This window comes from Nicotiana tabacum, chromosome 7 (genome assembly GCF_000715075.1).
Source record: "Nicotiana tabacum cultivar K326 chromosome 7, ASM71507v2, whole genome shotgun sequence".
Classification (NCBI taxonomy): Eukaryota; Viridiplantae; Streptophyta; class Magnoliopsida; order Solanales; family Solanaceae; genus Nicotiana; species Nicotiana tabacum.
Genome location: NC_134086.1, coordinates 63,480,492 through 63,500,437, shown reverse-complemented (window position 1 = coordinate 63,500,437; position 19,946 = coordinate 63,480,492). Strand labels below are relative to the sequence as shown.

Below are 19,946 nucleotides of genomic sequence, written 5' to 3'. Positions count from 1 at the left end.
CAGGAAGTAACGTTCCACTGAACAATACAATGTTGTTGACCAATGAACATGATGCAAAAGATGCTGAACTTATCAACCAGGCAGAGGATATTGTTACATCAAAAGAAGAAGTAGAAGCACATGATCAAGTTAACAATGCAGAACTTAAAGGTGGAGACATTGATGAGGAATCCACTACACAAAATTTCCTTAATGTTGCCAAGAAGGGAGATCTGTCGCCAAGGCTAATTGACCAAGTAAAATCTGCAGCAAAGGGAAAAAAGAAACACTCAAAAGAGACTTCTACTGTCCCAGTTAGTGGAGTACAAACAAGGAGAACACTGTCCAAATCCCAAAACATTTAATGGATGCCATTATATGGAATGTCAGGTCAGTAAACACAATGCAAGCATTTGAAAGGCTGATTACAATGCACAGAAAACATCATTTTGAGTTCATAGGAATCCTTGAGCCTATGCAACAGTCTCACAAAATGGAGAGGTATAGAGCAAGAATTGGTTTGGCACAGGCTGTGGTGAATGTGTCAAACAAGATTTGGGCTTTTATTGATGAAATTTTTGAGGTTACTATTTTATATAACATGACTCAACAGCACTCTGAAATACATGTTGAGCTCATACTTACACTAGTCTATGCCAAATATGATCGCACTGAAAGAATAAAACTATGGGATACGTTGTATGCAATGGCATCAGATATGACAGTACCTTGGCTAGTTAGAGGAGACTTTAATGTGATATGGGATGAGGAAGAGAAATATGGGGGATTGCCAGTTTCCCTCATTGAAGTAGATGACTTCAGACACTGCATCAATACCTACAACTTGACAGACTTGGGTTTTAAAGGAAGCATATTTACATGGTGGAATGGAAGATCAGAGGAGGACTGCATTTTTAAAAGATTGGAAAGATGTTTTGGCAATAATGAATTGCAACAGACCTTTCCTGGATTGGAGATAACTCACCTATCCAAAATCGGGTCTGATCATTGCCCAATGCTGCTAAAATGTGATATAGAAACTCCTCCAATTAAGAAGTCATTCAGATTTCTTAACTTCTAGGCAAAGCATGAAACCTTCAAAGATGTAGTAAAGGAGAATTGGAATGCTGATTTTAGTGTTAACCCTTTCTGTATTTTTAAATACAAGTTAAAAAAGCTTAAACAAGCACTATCTACATGGAGCAGAGCTACATATGGGGATATATTCCAGAAGATTGCAAGCCTTGAGGGGGTGGTCTTGGTTCATGAAAGACAATTTGAAGTCAATCCTACACAGATGAATAGACAAAGATTACAACAGGTCCAAGCTGAAATGATTAAATATCTTGCATTAGAAGAAGAATTCTGGAGACAAAAAGCATGCATGTTATGGTTCAAAGATGGCGATAGAAACACTAAATTCTTCCATGCTCAAGTTAATGGGAGAAGTAAGACACTGAAATTATCAAGGATCCAGAATAGCCTTGGTAACTGGATTGAAGAAGATCACTTAATAGCAGAAGAAGCAGTAAAGTTCTACAAGGATCAATTTACAGAGAGTACAGTTCCAAATGATTTTCATATTTTAAATCATGTACCTTCAATGGTAGATAGTGATCAACATGAAAGATTGATGGCTTTGCCTTCCAATGAAGAAGTGAAGAGAGCAATTATGGGGTTGAATGGGGACTCAGCTGGTGGACCGAATGGATTCACTGGAGCCTTTTACCAAACATGCTGGGAAATTATTGAAGAAGATGTAGTCCGCATGGTTAAGGCTTTATTTTGCGGTCAGCAGTTGCCAAAGAGTGTGAGACACACAAACCTAGTTTTATTACTAAAGAAAAAAGAAGTTACGACCTTTGCGGACATGAGACCAATCATATTAGCAACTTTGCTAACAAGATTTTCTCTAGGGTTATTCATGAGAGGTTGGTTGAATTATTACCAAACATAATCTCAGAGGAACATGCAGGTTTTGTGAAGGGCAGAAGCATAGTTGAGAACGTGCTGCTAACTCAAGAAATCATTAAGGATATCAGGTTGAGAACAAAAGCAGGTCCAAATGTTGTGATTAAGCTTGATATGACAAAAGATTACGATAGGCTTTCATGGCTTTTCCTGACCAAAATACTAAGGAAAATGGGATTTCCTGAAGCTTTTATTGGATTGATCTTTGATTTGATTGGGAACAATTGGTACTCTATTCTTATAAATGGTCAGCCTAATAGATTCTTCAAATCATCGAGGGGAGTTAAACAGGGTGACCCTTTGTCACTAACTCTATTCATTCTAGCAGCAGAAGCACTTTCTCGGGGATTGAATTCACTACACACTAACCTGTATTTCTGTGCATTTGGAATGCCAAAATGGAGCCCAAAAATAAATCATCTATCATACGCTGATGATACGATCATTTTCTGCTCATCTGATGAAACTTCATTGAGACTTGTCATGGAGGTTTTGAAAGCTTATGAATCATCATCTGGTCAATTGGTGAACAAAGCCAAATCAGCCATATACCTGCATCATTTAACGGATAATGAGGTGATTAACAAGGTGGTAAGGTTTACAGGCATAACAAGACAAGGTTTCCCTATGACCTATCTCAGATGTCCTATTTTTTATGCAAGAAGAAGGGGAGACTATTACTAGGGATTAATCACCAAGGTTATGGACAAACTGCAGTCATGGAAAGGAAAACTCCTATCTGTAGAAGGCAGAGCGGTTTTGATCGCAAATGTCCTACAAAGTATCCCAATTCATATGTTGTCAGCAGTTAATCCACCAAGTTATGTGATAAACAAATTACATAGCATTTTTGCCAAGTTTTTCTGGAGCAGCAATGTGGGAGGCAGCACTAGACATTGGGCATCTTGGACTAACCTTTGTATGCCTTATGATGAGGGAGGCATAGGTTTCAGGTCCCTACATAATGTATCCAAGGCATTGTTCTACAAATTGTGGTGGAATTTCAGGACAAAGCCTAGTTTGTGGAGTGCATTTATTAGTCAAAAGTACTGCAAGAAACTAAATACAGTAATTGCACCTTGGAAGGGTGGATCCCACGCATAGAGAAAAATGCTAGAATGTAGGGACTTGATTGAGCATCAAATCTACTGGAAACTGAGAATGGGATCAGCTCTATTCTGGTTCGACAATTGAACTGAGATGGGAGCCTTATATTTTCAAGTACCGACAGATTTTGGTATCGATGAGGATATTCGTAATGTCAATGATATGGTTGAAAATGGTATGTGGAATGTTGATAAAATGTTTGAGATCCTACCTGAAGGTTTGGCACACCACATTGTGCAGAATATTAGACCACCAACTGAAAGTTCACACTTAGATACTCCTTTCTGGATGCTTGAAACAAGGGGACATTTTACAGTAAAGTCTGCATGGGATTACGTGCGAAGAAGAGCCAACCCAAGATTAGCTTACAAGATGATATGGGTAAAAGGTTTACCTTTCAAGATATCCTTCTTCATGTGGAAGGTGTGGAAAGCCAAACTGCCACTTGATGATTTATTGCGTAAACTAGGATACTCAATGCCATCTAAATGTTGGTGTTGTGCTGATCCTAAGGAGGAGTCATTACTACATTTGTTCTTCACATCCAATGCAGCTAGAAGTGTTTGGACTTACTTCATGAGGAGAGCATGAATTGCATTAGATGGTTTGTCATTACATCACGCAATTACAAAGTGTTGGCCAGCACCACCTGTACCTAGATTGAAGCCAGTATTACAAGTTTTACCAGCATGCATTGTATGGGAACTTTGGAAGAGAAGAAACAGTTTGATATATGGAGAAGCAGTGTCAGTGAGCAGAGTTATTTACTAGGTGTTATCTACGGTGCAAGCACTTGTCCAAATGAAAAAGCATGGACTACGTGTGCCTCAGAAGTGGCTGAACTTACTGACAATGATGGAGCAATACACACCTCGACTGAAATATGATAAAGTTTTATGGGAATTTCCTTCAAGAGGATGGATCAAAATGAATACGGATGGAGCATGTAGAGGGAACCCAGGGAGGAGTTCAATTGATTTCTGCATAAGGGATGAGGTAGGTGATTTGATATATGCATAAGGAAGGGAGATTTCTGAAGGAACCAACAATGAATCAGAAGCGGTAGCTATTGTGGAGGCATTGAAGATGTGCAAAAATCTTAATTATTCCGGATATGGCTGCAGACAGATTCTATGCTATTAAAGAACATTATAGAGGAATCATGGAAGCCTCCTTGGTATGTTACTGAACATGTAGAGGAGATTTTAAGATTGAAGGAACAAAGTATCATCAAGGTCACACACATATTCAGAGAATGGAATATATTAGCAGACCACCTTGCCAATTATGCTCTAGATGAAGGAAATACTGAATGCCATGGTTTCTGGTATATGGACTCAAAAGGAAGGAGGATTATTAATGAATATAAGATGCAATGTCCTTACATAAGAGTGAAGGTTGCAAGAAATTAGGAGGAAAAGAGGATTCTTTTTGTTATCGGACTCGAATCATTCTTGAGGAGAGTTTGGATAGCAATTTTTCCGCTAACTTTGTTCACTTTTTTGCATGTATTTCATCGAAGCTAAAGCCTAATCTTATAGTTGAATCTCAAGTGGTGGTATTGATGCATTGCATTCAATCCACTGGGAGGACATTAAAGGTGGGCTTTGGCACTTTTACAATTTTTCTTTTCATGGTTGTTCCACATCAAAGGGAAGTATTGAAATAGCATGGGAAAACAAGATGGGCACGTGAAGTTCTGCACAGTAACAAATGCCAAATCGTTTGGATTTTGCACCAGCACGCTAGGGAATTTGTGGGAAATATAGTTCTTTTATTGTTTTATTGCTGGAACATGAATGGCACTCGACAGGATCTGGTCAAGGGAATGGAAAAAGAATTAAGCATGCGTTTTGGAAACAAAATACAAATCAACTTTACGAAAAAAGTTGTAAGCTCACATTATGGACGCTGCAAACATCCGGCTAATTTTTAATAAATCGAACTAAGCATTGTGGGCTGTAGTGATTTCGAGAAACCCTTTCATGTGCGCACATGGTTTAATGTGGAAAGCATGAAGCCTGTCTCTTGGTCTGGGCAGCGCAATCGAGAATGGAAGGAATCAAAAGGAATGCAGGAATGGAAGAATAAGCGCACGTGTGCAGTTGCCTGTTTTCAGAAAATCTTGATGCACGTATGGATGATGGCAGCTGTCACAACCAAAGTAGCTGGGGCGTGCTATTTTGGGAGTACAATACCAACAGGGAGGCACGCCTGGTTTCACATGGAAATGCACGCTGGAAATGTAATGCATGCTGGACATGAATGCTTTGACATTTGAGCATGCACTACATTTGCACAATTCGAGAAATGCTAGATTACAGCATGTGCGAGCACAGGGATGTTCCAGCTCTGTGTTCGACAAAGGCAGTAACTAAATAATGGCCAGTGATTAAACAATGGCCAATTCTCTCAACTTCGGCACAGCAACAACAAAGGGATTGAACGAAAAGAGTATATGCGTGGGAATACAATGCTCCCATTAAGCAATAGCAACAGAAGAGTAAGCGCACACATCCAGTTTCCTAGGAGGAACCACTAGGTCGACATTCTATGTTGTATGCAGATAAAGCGTGGCTAATGAATTTCAACTATCTTAAGCTGGAACACAGATTGGACGCATGAATAATGCAGCAGCACCAATAAAAGAATGGACTGGACATTGCGATCGATAAGCCACATAGAAAAAAGTTATGTATGCAAACAGCAGGACCTAAATTACAACGGGATAGAAGCAAATGCGAAGGAGAAAGGCGTATACTAATGCATGAATTGTATGGGCTGGCTTTTAGTTATACAAATTTTATTACACTTTGTGTGATATCAACTTTGAGTACATTACTCAACTTTGATAATAGGTCTTATGTAGTTTACAAAATTTATTTCGTGCACCTTTTAAGATTTCATGACACTGTGTTTCTCCTTTTATATATTAATAAAAACCAACCCTAGGCTATGCCTAGTGGATTTCTTAAAAAAACTAGTCGAGTCAGTTATGTTGTCCACATAATGACTCATTAAGATAGCCTTGTCCAAAGTCCATCGGGTTTCCCTGAAACCCAAACGGACACCTACATGTTCTGTGCATTTATTTGGAGAACTAAATGCTTTTTATGCTAATTATTGGTTTAAATAGTCGAGTCCGGCAGGGTAAGGGTCTAACACTATGTTTGGCAGAAAATGAGGCATGAAGTCCCAGATTTGGCATGGTAACCAACATTCATCCAAGGCTGCTGAATTGGTGGGAAGATCTTCACTCCAGTGATCAGACACTCGTCCACAAATACTTAGGGAATCTGCCTTCTCTTCTAGAAATCCAGCCTGACAACAAAATCATAGAGGCTGCAACTCTGTTCTGGGATAGTGACAGGTCCATATTCTGTTTTGGGAACCTTGAAATGACTCTTTTGCTCGAAGAAATAGAAGGCTTAGCTGTATTCCTTGGGAGACTCCGGGTTTGTTTATGCCAGAGAATCACAAGGGTAGGGGTTTCCTTAAGATGATGGGACTGAAGAAGAACCCAGACTTGACCTGTTTGAAAGACTCCAACATCCCATTCGACTATCTGTATGAGAGGTACGGCCATAGAAAGTCATACTGCACCTACTCAGATGAATTTACCCTCACCTCACTGGGGCATATTCACAGAAGGGTCTTCGTATTCATGTTTTGTTTCCTGGGGATGATAGTGTTCCCTATGAAGAAGGCTAGGATCCACATCAGATTGGCCATGGTAACCATGACTCTAATAAAAGGAATCGGCGGATAGCCTTTCAGCATAGTGACCATGATTGTTTCTGAGATATACCGGGCTCTGGACAACTGTCAGCGGAAGGCCGGTCATTTTTGAGGGATGTAATCTATTACTTCAGCTCTGGCTCATGGAGCACCTCCAGAAAGGAGAATACCGACGAGAGATCTTATGCAGAGACTGGGATGATCACATTGCCTTCCACCAGCCAAGGCATACATGTTCGCTCAACCAGAGGACGCTGGAAGATGGGTGGAGCTATTTGAGAATCTAAAAGAAGACCAGGTACAGTGGATGGTCGAATGGTTCCCTACGGAAGAATTCATTGTTCGATCCCGAGATGCACCATTTCTCATACTCATTGGTCTAAGAGGAACTTATCCCTATGTTCCCCTCCGAGCCATGAGGCAGGCTGGAAGAAAGCAAATCATACCAAGGGTCGACAAAATGAGTCACTTTAGGGCCGATTTCCAGGACGATGATAGCCCTCACAAATGCCAAGCTCAACACATGTGGCATTGCAAGCTCGTTTTGGGGAAAGAATCTATTGAGCCAGACAGGTATCACGCTGGTTGTGTGCCGCACTATTCGGGTTGGTTGGAAGATAATCACAATGGTATGGGTCATCCCAGGTTCATTCACGGACATAGAATCATCGACGAGAAAGCTGAAGCACGGGTTAAGTACAATCAACTGCGCAAGAGGATTCGAGAGTGTGAAAGTGAGCATCGGGAAATACAAGAATCCCATCAGAAGTTGATCGAGGAATGGAAGGATATGGCTATCAGCGCCAACAAGCGACTAGGGTATTTGGAGCGAGGTCTAGTGGAGCTAGAAGGAAAGTTCCTCAAGAGGATTGAAGATTGTCGAAACGCTGAAGGGATGGTAGGCGGACATTTGGCCCAAGCTTATCTGCTACTAGGACTGCGCGAGCTGGTGAATCTGTTCGAGGGGGATACCAAATCTGGAGAAGGTCCTTCTAGGACCAAGTAGTTAGGAGTCTTTTATTTTTCTTCTAATGATGTAATAAGGCCGAATGCCACTAGTGACATTTTATTTTTCGTTATTTAGCATCGCTTTGGATTCGTCTTATTTCTTATCAATAAAATGAGGCATTTAGCATTATAAGTTCTCCAAGTTAATTTGTCGCTAGGCCTACCTCAGGCACAAGGCACCCAAATTAGGACACGATTTATATTCTTGCACAATGTGTTTAAATATTGCAACATTTTCTTCTCATAACCTGCACTAACTTGTTACCTTTTTGTTTTTCTTTATTTTTATTCACCTCCCCAAAGGTTAGTTCGTGCATTCTGGCACCATCATCATATAGTACGAGATCCAAGGGCCCTCCACCTCCTCCTCCTCCTTCGAGTCCTATCCGAAACAAGAGCAAAGGTAGAATGGGAGATTCAAGAGCCAGAAAGGAAATTGAAAGAATTGAGATTCCTCAGGGTACCCCGGTTGCTAAGGAAACTACTACCCAACTTGAGCAGAAACTGTTGAAGTTCCAAGAAGAACTGGATCAAGTTCGGAACTTGGCAAATTTATCATTCATTCTCACCGCTCCTGATGTCAACTTCCGAAATGCTCAAAATCCCGCACCTCCATAGAACACCCCACAACCACAGATGCAACCCACCCATACTCAACATTGTAACACATGCCACACTCCACTACCCATTCCTGAACCACTAAAAACCACAAACGACCACCCCCACAACACTCACATCTACGTAGATACCATACCCCACTACACTCAACCAATCTCAAGTGCACATGAGTCTGATGACAAGGACTCTCTTATCAGAAACTTGGCAGCAGAACTCAAGAAATTGACCAGCCGAGTCCAAGGCATGGAAAGAAACAAAGGCATAGAGGGGATGAATTATGAGGACCTCTACATTCAGCCAGATGTTGAACTTCCGGAGGGATACAAACCTCCCAAATTCGAAATGTTCGATGGCACAGGAGATCCTAGAGTCCATATGAGGACATATTGTGATAAGCTGGTCGGAGTCGGAAGGAATGAGAAAATCCGTATGAAACTCTTCATGAGAAGCCTGAAGGAGGATACTTTATCCTGGTACATCAGTCAGGACCCCAAGAAATGGACGAGCTGGGTAGGTATGGCATTGGATTTCATGGATAGGTTCTGATTCAATACAGAGAATGCATCGGATGTATTCTACATCTAGAATCTGAAGAAGAAGCCTACCGAGACATTCCGCGAGTATGCTACCCGTTGGAGATCAGAGGCTGCTAAGGTCAGGCCGGCCTTAGAAGAGGAACAGATGAACAGATTCTTCGTCCGGGCTCAAGACCCACAATATTATGAGAGGTTGATGCTGATTGAGGGCCAAAAATTCTCCGATATCATCAAGTTGGGAGAAAGAATTGAAGAAGGCATTAAGAATGGTATGGTTACTAATCTTGAAGCATTGCAGGCCACCAATAAGGCTTTACAGTCTGGTGGCACGTCCAAGAAGAAGGATGTCAATGTCGTGATGGTCGCACAGTGAGCCAAATCACCACCAAAATACCACACCTACCCTTCGCCTACACTTACATATCAGCCTATCCCGAATTACCAAGCACCCGCACCCTCTTACCAAAATCCACCACCCGTTTACCAATCATCTCCACCTCCCGCATATCAATCCACTTCACCCAGATACTCTCAACCTACACCTGTTTACCAAGCTTATAATGCCCAACCCCTTCACTACCAATCACCTCCCACTCGCTAAAATTTCCCCAGACCCAGACCAAATTTTGACCGTAGACCTCCCAGGCAATATACAGCCATCGCTGAGCCAATTGACCAGCTGTATGAGAAACTTAAAGCTACTGGTTACGTCTCCCCTATCCCTGCCAAAATCCTTCCCAGTAGATCAACTCTAATAAGACCTGTGCATGCCATTCCGGCATGAAAGGTCACACCATTGACGAATGTCGCTTGTTAAAGGACAAAATTCAAACTCTGATCGACAATAAGGTTATCATAGAAAAGGAGCCTGCTCCTAATGTCCGCAACAACCTTCCTCCTGATCACAGAGGTGGGGACATTCATATGATCGAGATCGAAGATGACTGGGACCCCAAGGGATCGATAGGACTGATTGCTGAGGATGATGAGCCAAAGAAACCGACAGTCACACTTAACTCGATTGTTGTACAGAACCAGCCCTCCAGGGGCGATGAAGTGAACATGTCTATACCTCTCGAATTTGAAGCACCTTCTTCTGTGAAGGTGGTCGGGCCATTTGAGGTTGAGTTAGGGGTTCCAAAGGCACCTGTACCCTTTGAAGTTGTTGTGTTGCCACCGAGGGTACCCATGCCTATAGCAATGTCAGACGTAACATCATTCCACTCATATTCCATACCATGGGATTATACACCTGAAGCAAGGAGGAAAGGAAGGACTAAGACGGGAGAAGCAATTGCTGCGCATGGTATGACCAGAACAGGAAGGGTTTACACTCCAGAGCACCTATCTGAGTCCAGTAAGCAAGCCTCGGGACGGACTACTGAAACTGGTCCCGATGATCTTTGGAGGAAAATAGAAGCTAAGGAGTATTCGGTCGTTGAGCAGTTGAACAAAACACCGGCACAGATCTCCATCCTAACTCTTCTACAGAGCTCTGACGCACACAAAAATGCCTTGATGAAGATATTGAGCGAAGCTTATTTGCCCAGCAACATAACTGGGGGCGAAATGGCAAATATGGTAGGACAAATACTGGAAATCCATAAAATCACCTTCCACGAAGATGAACTACCGCCAGAAGGACTGAGTCACAACATTGCCCTACACATCACCGTGCAATGCGATGATTACTTCATCACTAGAGTCTTGATCGATGGAGGCTCCAGCCTCAACATCTGTCTGTTGATAACTCTGAAAACATTGGGAAAGAGCTTGCACGAGATCAAAGATGGGGCCATCAATGTCAAAGCCTTCGATGTGTCCCAAAGGTCTACTATCGGAGAGATCAGACCTCTTCCAAGCCTTCTCATTTCTAGGGTTTCAGAGAAACCCTAAAGCTATTCGAGGTTCCTTCCTCTTTTATTTACTTAGGTCTGTGGTGAATCCGTGCTATATTCTACGTTTTAAAGCTTTTCCCCAATTTTTTTTCAAAATTAGTTCACTTTCAATTTAGGGTTTTCGAATAAATCTCAAAATAACTTCTGATTCTTCTTCTTCTTCTTTTCTTTGTGTGAATCTGTTTGTACCATGTTCTTATGAGTTTTTCTCTTGTGTTCTTATCTTTGCCATACGATGCATCTGCTTCTATTTTTGTGTCATGTTCTTCCCTCTACTAGGTTCTATAAGCATGCTTTACATGTCTATCTCGTATGTTCCTCTACTGTATTTTTTACTGAGCTTTTGCTCCTTGCTTACCTTTACTGGACTTTGTTTGAACCCTAAGCATGTTTCATCTACTATTTTACTAAACCTATATCGCTTTTTCTTTTCTGAACTTGTTTGAGTGACAATCTTTGCCTAAATGTATTCCCTGTGATTCAAAATTGTTGTTCTCTCTGTTTTCCCTATGATTCAAACTTGTTGTTCTCTCTGTTTGTTTCTCATAAGTCTCTGAAAGAGACTACTGAGCCTATTCTATTTGTTGTTTTCTCATCTATGCATCCGATTCGAGTCAGAAACCCTAGTATTTGGGGGGTTTTGTCAAGCTTGACTTTGTGTTTGGACTAGGGTTCCATTCAGAACCCTGACTCTCTTTCAGACTCATTCTAAGTCTGTGAACCTAACCTTCTTGGGTACTCTGATTTCTTGTTAGTATTACAACAACTCTCTCTTATCTCACATGTATGTATGCTTTTTATATGACAAATTCTCTTCTTTCAAAAGGCCTTTGGCCAGCTTGTGATTGATTCCGAGTTCCTTTTTTAAAAGGTTTGATTATTTGTTGTTGATTTTCTTTAAATTAAACACTTCTCACCTTTTTCTAGTTGGATTCATTCACACTAAGATTCGAATCCTGATTTTACTGGCTGGTTGATAAATTGTCTTTCCTTGTTTGACCTAAATAGTGTACTACTAAACGGTTTCCTTAAATAGGTTTCTGTGTATTTGCCCCTGTTATACTGCCTCAGAAAAGATTGTTTAAAATAAATCCTTTCCTTATTTATTTTGCCCGTTTGAATCAAATCCCTTAACCAACGGGAAACAGCTTGTGATTGATTTCAAAACTATTCTCTTATCTTTTTTTTACTCACCTTCTGCACTATAAAAGGGACTGCTCTTTTGCACTAAAGCAAGGGTTTTCACATGCTTTCACAGACTTTTCTGCCCAAAAACACAGGCTTTTACACATTCGAATACTGAGTTCTTTCACAAAAAAAATTCTACTCTCTTCTTCTACTTTGTGCTTTCTGAAACAATTTTGAGCTCTCTCTCTAAAACTCTCAAGTGTTCTGCTAAACTTAAGTATGCTCAAGCTGTGTTTGCTTTCCGTGATTACTCTATTGTTCTGCTTGTTCTTACTTTGCAACTGGTACGTTATTCTTAGTTGAATAATGCTTCTTCAATATGTGTTTACTTCCTAGTCTGTTATGTTCTTCTTTACTATGTTTCTGCAACCCTGTTGTATTTTTCTTATGTGAACTCCCTTTCCCTTTCCCTTTTCCCCTTTGTATGTGAGTATATTTCCAGCCATAAAAGCACGTTGATATTGCTGTCTATGACTCTGAACTGGGTTCTTTGAACCTCCTAACTCAATCAATTCCCACTCCCTTCTCCCCTTTATGTGCTTGAGCCTGGACCTGAGTCTGGTGGTGTCCTAATTACCATCCAGACCTAGGTTTGACCCTCAAGGGTCTGCTCCTAACTTGTTTTACCAAACAAATGGTCAGGTGTGTGCCAGTCTGCACCTGTGGCTGGGTATAACCACCATTTGTTATGGCTCCCCAATTCCTTTTCACTTTGCACTTACTCCTAGCTCTAAGTTCTGCCCCTTTCTTGCAAGCCATGCTTTGGAACCCTTGAGCTCCCACTGAACTTGGATGCCTGAGGGTTGGCTATTCCGCACTGCACTATTCTAATTCTAAATGGTATCCTAAGTGTAAGCAATGTCGGGAATCCTTGAGATTCCTTGGAACTTTGAAACACTTTGGATAAAGAGAAGGCTTTGGAAATCCGGAATTGGTTAATCACATGTTATTGGACATTAAGATTGAATTAGGCTGCTCGGATCTAGCTGTTAGTTTTTAATGTATTTATTTTCTTTCTTTTGGTCTGTAATAATTTGTATAAAGAATTTGGGGAATATAGTAAAAGGGTGTGGGAGGGGTTTTACATTCTTGCATCAGTAAGGGTAGAAACCATGCTTTAGGATTTTAATTTTTTTAGAAATCCTGCCTATAGGATTGTTCAATGTTTCTGATTCCACATCACTTAGAGACCATGCCTATAGGGTCAACGCTTCATTGTGCTACAAATCACATAGAAATCATACCTATAGGACTTAACGTTCATGTAATCAATGCATATAGAGATCATGCCTATAAGGAATGCATATGAATTAGGCAAACTGTAGGGTTAATTAACACAATCATCTTTTACAAGTTCAATAACAGGTTTTAAAAATCAAAATAGATATCATGCCTATAGGATTTGCATCAAACTCATCTGATTCGCTTAAAGTAATAATGATCTATTAACTGGTCCTTAACGTCTTAATACAGCAACGATTTCAGAAGTCTTAATTCTTTGACAAAAACTCTCTTGACTTAGTATGCTTTTAAATCCCTCAAATCGGCATCTTTTTCTGAAACAGTTTCTTTCTAAACATTCTGCCTAAACGTTTTACTCAGACCCTGAAATTATCTTTTAAAACAATTGCAACTTACCCTATCCTTAGATATTTCTGTCTCTGAAACTCTTTCACAACCATTTATGTGTTTTATTTTTACTGCATTCTATACTTTCTTTTTAAAACTCCTCTGCATTAGACTACTTTTTCCTGAAACCAGTACCTTTTAAATCACTCGCTCGAAATACCTTAATTTCTGACAATTGGATCCAAGTTTCCTAATGCAGACTTTCTATCTAAACATATGGGTTGAACCAGTCCATTCGCTGTTTAAGTTTAATTTAAAGACCAAATCAGTATGTGCCAAGACATGCTAAACTAAGTGTTTGTTTGATTAAGGGGTTTACTTGAGCCTTACCTATTTGTTTTGTTCATCCTTATATTTGTTACTTGTTTTGTATGTCGCAATTAGAATTTTAACCTTTGAACTCCATATATGCCTATATCCCTTTCCTTCCCCTTTAGGATTAGAAGTCCTGATACCCCGGGACTGATAGGTTGGGACGGGTACTAGCATGCAATAAGTAAACGAGACTGATCGCGTTTAAATACCTTAACGGGGTGGGAAGGGTAGAATATGGATATGATGACCGATGCGCTAATATCACGTGCGACCCCTCTTCTGAGGAGTGATCGCTGGGTATTGCATTGAAGTGATCCATATTAACTATAAACTTAGGACTCCCCTCTCTTTATTTGCTTTCATCTCTTCTTGTAAGACTGTTCAAATCTCTTTTTCATGAATTTCTGCCCTCTCTACTTACCTTTGAAAATTTTCAACTTGGTCGCAATGTTATATGCGAATCGTTATTTGAGCCTTGATTGTTTACTTGTAAAGTCACAATTGCAACATGGCCGGGAACCACACTAGTGGATCTTGAGGGGTTCCTAACACCTTCCCCTCGGGATAATTTCTAGCCCTTACCTTAATCTCTGGTCTCTTCATCTCAAACCCTTCTTAAAGTGTCCTAATATACTATAATCATTAGGTGACGACTCTCCAAAACTCCATAACCCAATTCTCGCAAGGGAATAAGAGTTGTACTCCCATAATGTCGTACACCCGATTTTCGGACCCTCCATCCAATGAAAGAAGGGGCGTCGACACCAACTCAAAAGACCATTGATCCAAAGCCTTTCTCAATTTGAGTGTGTCAGAGTTCTCTAAGAGCCTCAATAGGACTCTGAGCAGTGCTCACACCCAAATTGTATCATCAGAATGGGGACAAGTGGGTGTGAAAGGGCCAACCCTCAAGTGTCCAAGTTTAGAGGGAGCTCAATGGGTCCTAAAGCAAGGCTCACAAGAGTGGAGCAGAACTTAAAGTCTAAGTTAGAGTGCAAGTGCAGAAACAGAGTTCTTAGGGGATAAAGGAGAGGGAAACAGCCATAAGCAAGTTGATAAATTTACACAAAAGGGTTCAGGGGGGTTGGGAAGTTGCAAAGGGGGGTCAGCTTTGGGCATGCACAGCAATAGAGATGCTGGCATGCCTACAAGCCTATCAGAATATACAACAGCAGAGAATCATAGAGGTTAGGATCCCAGGGATCAAGCTTGAGTCATGGACAATAATATTCAGTATTGTCATGCCTCAAGCAAACCATAGCATCAAACACATTGGGGTAGGGGGTTTGGGATTCATAATAAATTCAGGACAAGCAGAAAGGAAATTGTAGCAAGCTAAAACAAGTACTGAACTAAACACCAGCAATAGACAGACAAGAGGGTAAAAGCATTAAGTAAACATATTATTGTGAGACTGAAAATTTAACCAGAACATACCAGTTCAAAGAAGCAAAATATAGTAAAAGCATGTAGCACAACTTTGAAGACAGGCCACAGTACTAGTAACAAGAGAGAATGCTTTTTGAGTGTGAGTGTGAGTTCAGAAAACTTAGTGTCCGTGTGTCTGTGTTAATGAAAGAGCAAGGTATTTATAGTTTGAAAATAGGTAGAAAATAAGGCAAGAATCATATTTTAGCAGTAATTGTAGAACTATGTACCAGTTAAAAATCAAATCAGCATCAAGGATTTCCTTTAATTAAGGAGTTAAGATCAAACAGGAACATGCAATTGCTAAATAAGGAAAGAAATCACATAGGGCTGAATATGACTAATAAGGAAGTATCTCGAGTACACAGTAGGTAATAGAGTCTAGGTTCATTAGACTCTAATCAAGGAAAGGCCTGTAAGAATCCAATACAAATGTAATCAAGGTAAGGGGATTAATCAAATTGAGTAGAAAAGGTAGGGGTCGAAAGTTCAAAGGAAAGTATTCAAATAGGTCCAAGAGACAGGGAAATCAATACAACAAGGAAAGAATCAATTACAAGAGTGCAATCAGAATTACATAAAGAGGTTTGAAATCAGTCCACAATTAAGGGTTATTTTAAGAGGGAAATTTAGCATATAAAAGAGTGCATAAATATTAGGCATTCGAGGATGAACTCATGAGAAAGAGAATAATCACATGACAGTCATTTAGGTCAATTTCAACAATATTAGTACTAGAGAAAGGGGAGAGTATCAGAAGCATGCAAAAGGTCAAGTAGAAAGCCTTTCTGAAAACTGTAGTCCAGTTCCAATGATCACATAAAGCAATAGAAGTTAAAACAAAGATTTCGAAACTCAGTCGAGCAATAGATGAAACAACTTCAAAAACTCAAATAGGTCAAAAAAATAGGGTTTTGAAACCAAACAAGTTCAGAGATGAGGAACCAGCAAATCACATAGCAAATAGTCTCTGGACTCGAATGAACCCAAAGTTTTAGGGTTTTTACCATCAATCGAGTCATAGAGATGAAAAATAAGCAATCAAACAAATACTAACATGAAAATATATTCAAAAACCCCAAAAGAAACTAAGACTTTTAACATGCACACTCCAGTAGAAGAACAACATAAAGAACACAGTAGAACATGTTAAAAATCAGAAAAGCTTCGAAATTAACAAAAACCCTAAATCGGAAAAGGTAAAGAGGTTTCGAAAGTAGAGTTTTGAAATAAACTTTGAGAAAAAGTTTAAAATCTTAGAGAAAACACAGATCTGCAACGGATCTAAAAGAATCGGAAGAAACCTCGAAGGTTAGGGTTCCAGAAGAACCCATAAGGTAAGAAAGGCTTGGAAAGTCATTGATCTAAGCAGGAGAAGTCAAGATCAGGCTTGAATAGCCATGGCAGGCCGGAGCAAGGTCGAAGATGACCGGAGACAGCATGGCACTGAAATAAACCAAGGTCTGGACCAAACTTCTTCAAGGTTTGGTTTTGAGACCATAATAGTCGAGCATGTAGGAGTCGTAGGAGGCAGGTACGGGCCTTTAATGGCTTTGGAAGCCATGGATTCCGGCGATTTTAGGGTGGAAGCGGAGAGAGGCGGCTAGGGTTTGAGAGGATCTTGAGAGAGAATTGGGAGAAGGGGGAATTCAAAGGCGGCCACAGATGAGAAATGATTAGGTTTAGGGGTTAGTTCAGGTTAAAAAAAGAAGGGGCAAATGTGAGTCGTTGATCTAAGTGATCAACGGCTGGGATTAAAAGGAGATTCGGGCGAGTTATTTAAAAGGGTCGTGGGTTGGGTAGATTAGGACTTGGGTCAGGGTAATTGGGCCTCAGGTTGGGTCTAATTAGAGGTTCATCTCTGGCTAAAATTGAAATGCAAATGGGCTAACTTTTAAATAGCCTTTTTCCTTATTTATTTTATAACAAATAGTAAAATAATTTCTGAAAATAAATTAAAAGTATTAAAATGATTAAAAATATATGATTATCAAACGAAAAATACTGGAGTCAATTTTATAAATATAATTACAATTAAATCTTAAAAAAGGCCAATATTGCAATTATATGCAATTTAGTTTTAAAAATACTAAATAAATTTTTAAAAATTTGCAAAAATTATGTTAGGTATATTTTAGTATAAATATGAGAATCCAATGAATCACCAAAAATGATAATTTCGGGGATAATAATTGGGTTTTTCTTGATAAAATAGGGCAATAAATTGATTTAAAAATCTTTAAGAATTAAGGAAAAATAATAAAACGTTTGGACATACTTATATATGCATACATGTGCCATTTTGAAAGAATTTTGCATAAATGTATAGAGAAAAATTGGATGTCAACACCTGGCATGGATCTCCTCAAGGGTTTCCCTTCGAGATTTGCACCGAGCATATTACTTGCTCCTGCTCTCACGGTCAAGAGCCCTTATTAGCTCAGCTCGAGCATCGGCAGCATCCTTCAAATAGACCGCCACTTTTTTGTCACCCTTGGTTCGGCTCATTACGGCTTTGGCCCGGGCATCCACAACTTCAGCCTTTATCTTCAAAAGCTAAAACCCGAGCTTTGTAATCATATCCGTTTGGACCAAGTTGTTCTCACGAGCTAAACGAAGTTGAACCTTGAGGGTGGAAGCTTTAGCCAAAGCGCCTTTCTCTGCTATAGTATGAGCGTCCGCCTGAGCCTTTAACTCATCACGCTCACGTTTGGCTTGGCCAACTTCGCGCCTAAGGCGTTCTAGGTCCTCTGTCTTTTTTTGCTGCTAAATTAAACGAAGCGTCAGCCTCGGGGATAGAAAAAGAAACATGCGCCCCATCTAGAGCAAAAATTACCTGCTCCTCGAGGTAGCTTTCATAGTTCAGGCTTCGACTCGCCAATTCGTCCTCTCTCATCACAAAGGAGCCTGAGGGACTTCTCCCCATCCATGGCTTTTTGTAGCATGGCCTCGCGATGAAACAAATCGAACTTGAGCTTATCAAAAGCCTATGAAAGAGAAACTCGATAAGAGAGTAAAAATTACAAAACTATAAAATCAACACGGAAAGCCAAAACTCACCTCAGAGTAGAGCCGCTAAGCTTCCTCGAAAGTTGAGAATGCATCTACTAGTCTGGCTCTATCTACCCTAGTAGAACATCTCCCGGTTGAGGTGCGATCGCTCAGTGTATGCGGCCCCTGGCTTTGAACATCCCTCGAAGTACCTTCAATGGGAGAAGAAGTCAGTGGCAGAAAACCCTCATCCCTCGAGGTGCCTTCGACGAGAAAAAAAAGATGACAATGGAGGTAAAACCATTTTTCTAAAGCCAGAGATCTCGAGCGCAGCAGGCTCAGCTGACACATCCTCTCCGAGCCCCCGGCTTGGAATCGCCTTGCTATAAGCATCGTCGCCCTGCGAAGGCCCTTTTTGCTTATTATTACGTTTTGTATCCCAGAAGCATGCAATCTTTCTCCCTCTCTGAGAGGGCACGGTCTCGCCTCAAAGGATTCCCCGATGCCTACTGTCACACCTCCTTTTTCCACCCCCGCGAGGGTGCGTGGGAGTTTTCTCCAATTAAAGGACAGTCGAAACAAGATTTGTTTATTTGTTTCAGAGTCGCCACCTGGGAATTTTAAGGCATCCCAAGTCACCAGCTTTAATCCCTGAATCGAGGAGAATATGACTATGTTTGTTATTCTGCGAACCAGAAATCTTGAGTAAGGAATTCTGTTAATCCGGAAGAAGGTGTTAGGCATTTCCGAATTCCGTGGTTCTAGCACGGTCGCTTAACTGTTTTTATTCTTGGCTTATCTCGATTTTACATTTTTATTGCAGGATTTTGTTACCGCTTCTGTTTATTGTTTACAATTATATAAACGAATTACGCGTATGTATATTCGTATTATATACCTTTTATAATTAGAGAGAATCGTGCCACGCATACGTGTACACAAAAGGTTGATAATATTTTTTTTATATTTTTATTATATAAAAAAATCATACGTTCGAAGTTAGAAATAAAATTAAGAACACCGTCGCCCTTGTATGATTAAACAGTGAACTGCACATCTCGGGTTATATGAAATTATTTTAACATCCTTGGAGAAATCCCTTTTATTAAATATTCGCTCGAAGTTGCGCGAACGCATAATCCGAATTTGCTTTTAAAAATATAATCAGGTTACGCGAACGCATCCCTAATCGCGCAAAATATTTGTAATGGTATTATGGATTTTCCACAAATTGTTTATTATATTCATACATTTTTATGTGAAAATCATGAGAAATTCCCATTTTTGAGATGCCCTTAAATTCTTTGAAAAGAATTCACAATTTATTAAATGTTGATCGCTGATTATATTTTCGCGTATTAATTACATTCCTCCAAGCTATTCAAATTTAAAGATAAGAATAAACATATGATTAACACTATTTTTTAGTAAATACAACATATGTATACTAAAAATGTGAATAGCGTATGAAACTAAAAAAAATCAATTCTTGAAAGGAAATGATATTTTCGAAGAATTCTCATTATTCTTTTTGCAACGA

At 40.0% G+C, this 19,946-nt stretch overlaps 2 protein-coding genes across 2 annotated transcripts; both read left to right on the top strand.

The window, feature by feature from the left end:
- Positions 1-343: 343 nt before the first annotated feature.
- On the top strand, positions 344-1,060 carry LOC142162123 (uncharacterized). The gene has a single exon (XM_075218433.1). It carries the CDS (start codon positions 344-346, stop codon positions 1,058-1,060), a length of 717 nt encoding a protein of 238 aa, XP_075074534.1.
- A 2,090-nt stretch (positions 1,061-3,150) lies between these two features.
- LOC142162121 (uncharacterized) lies at positions 3,151-3,648 on the top strand. The gene has a single exon (XM_075218432.1). It carries the CDS (start codon positions 3,151-3,153, stop codon positions 3,646-3,648), a length of 498 nt encoding a protein of 165 aa, XP_075074533.1.
- Positions 3,649-19,946: the final 16,298 nt, after the last annotated feature.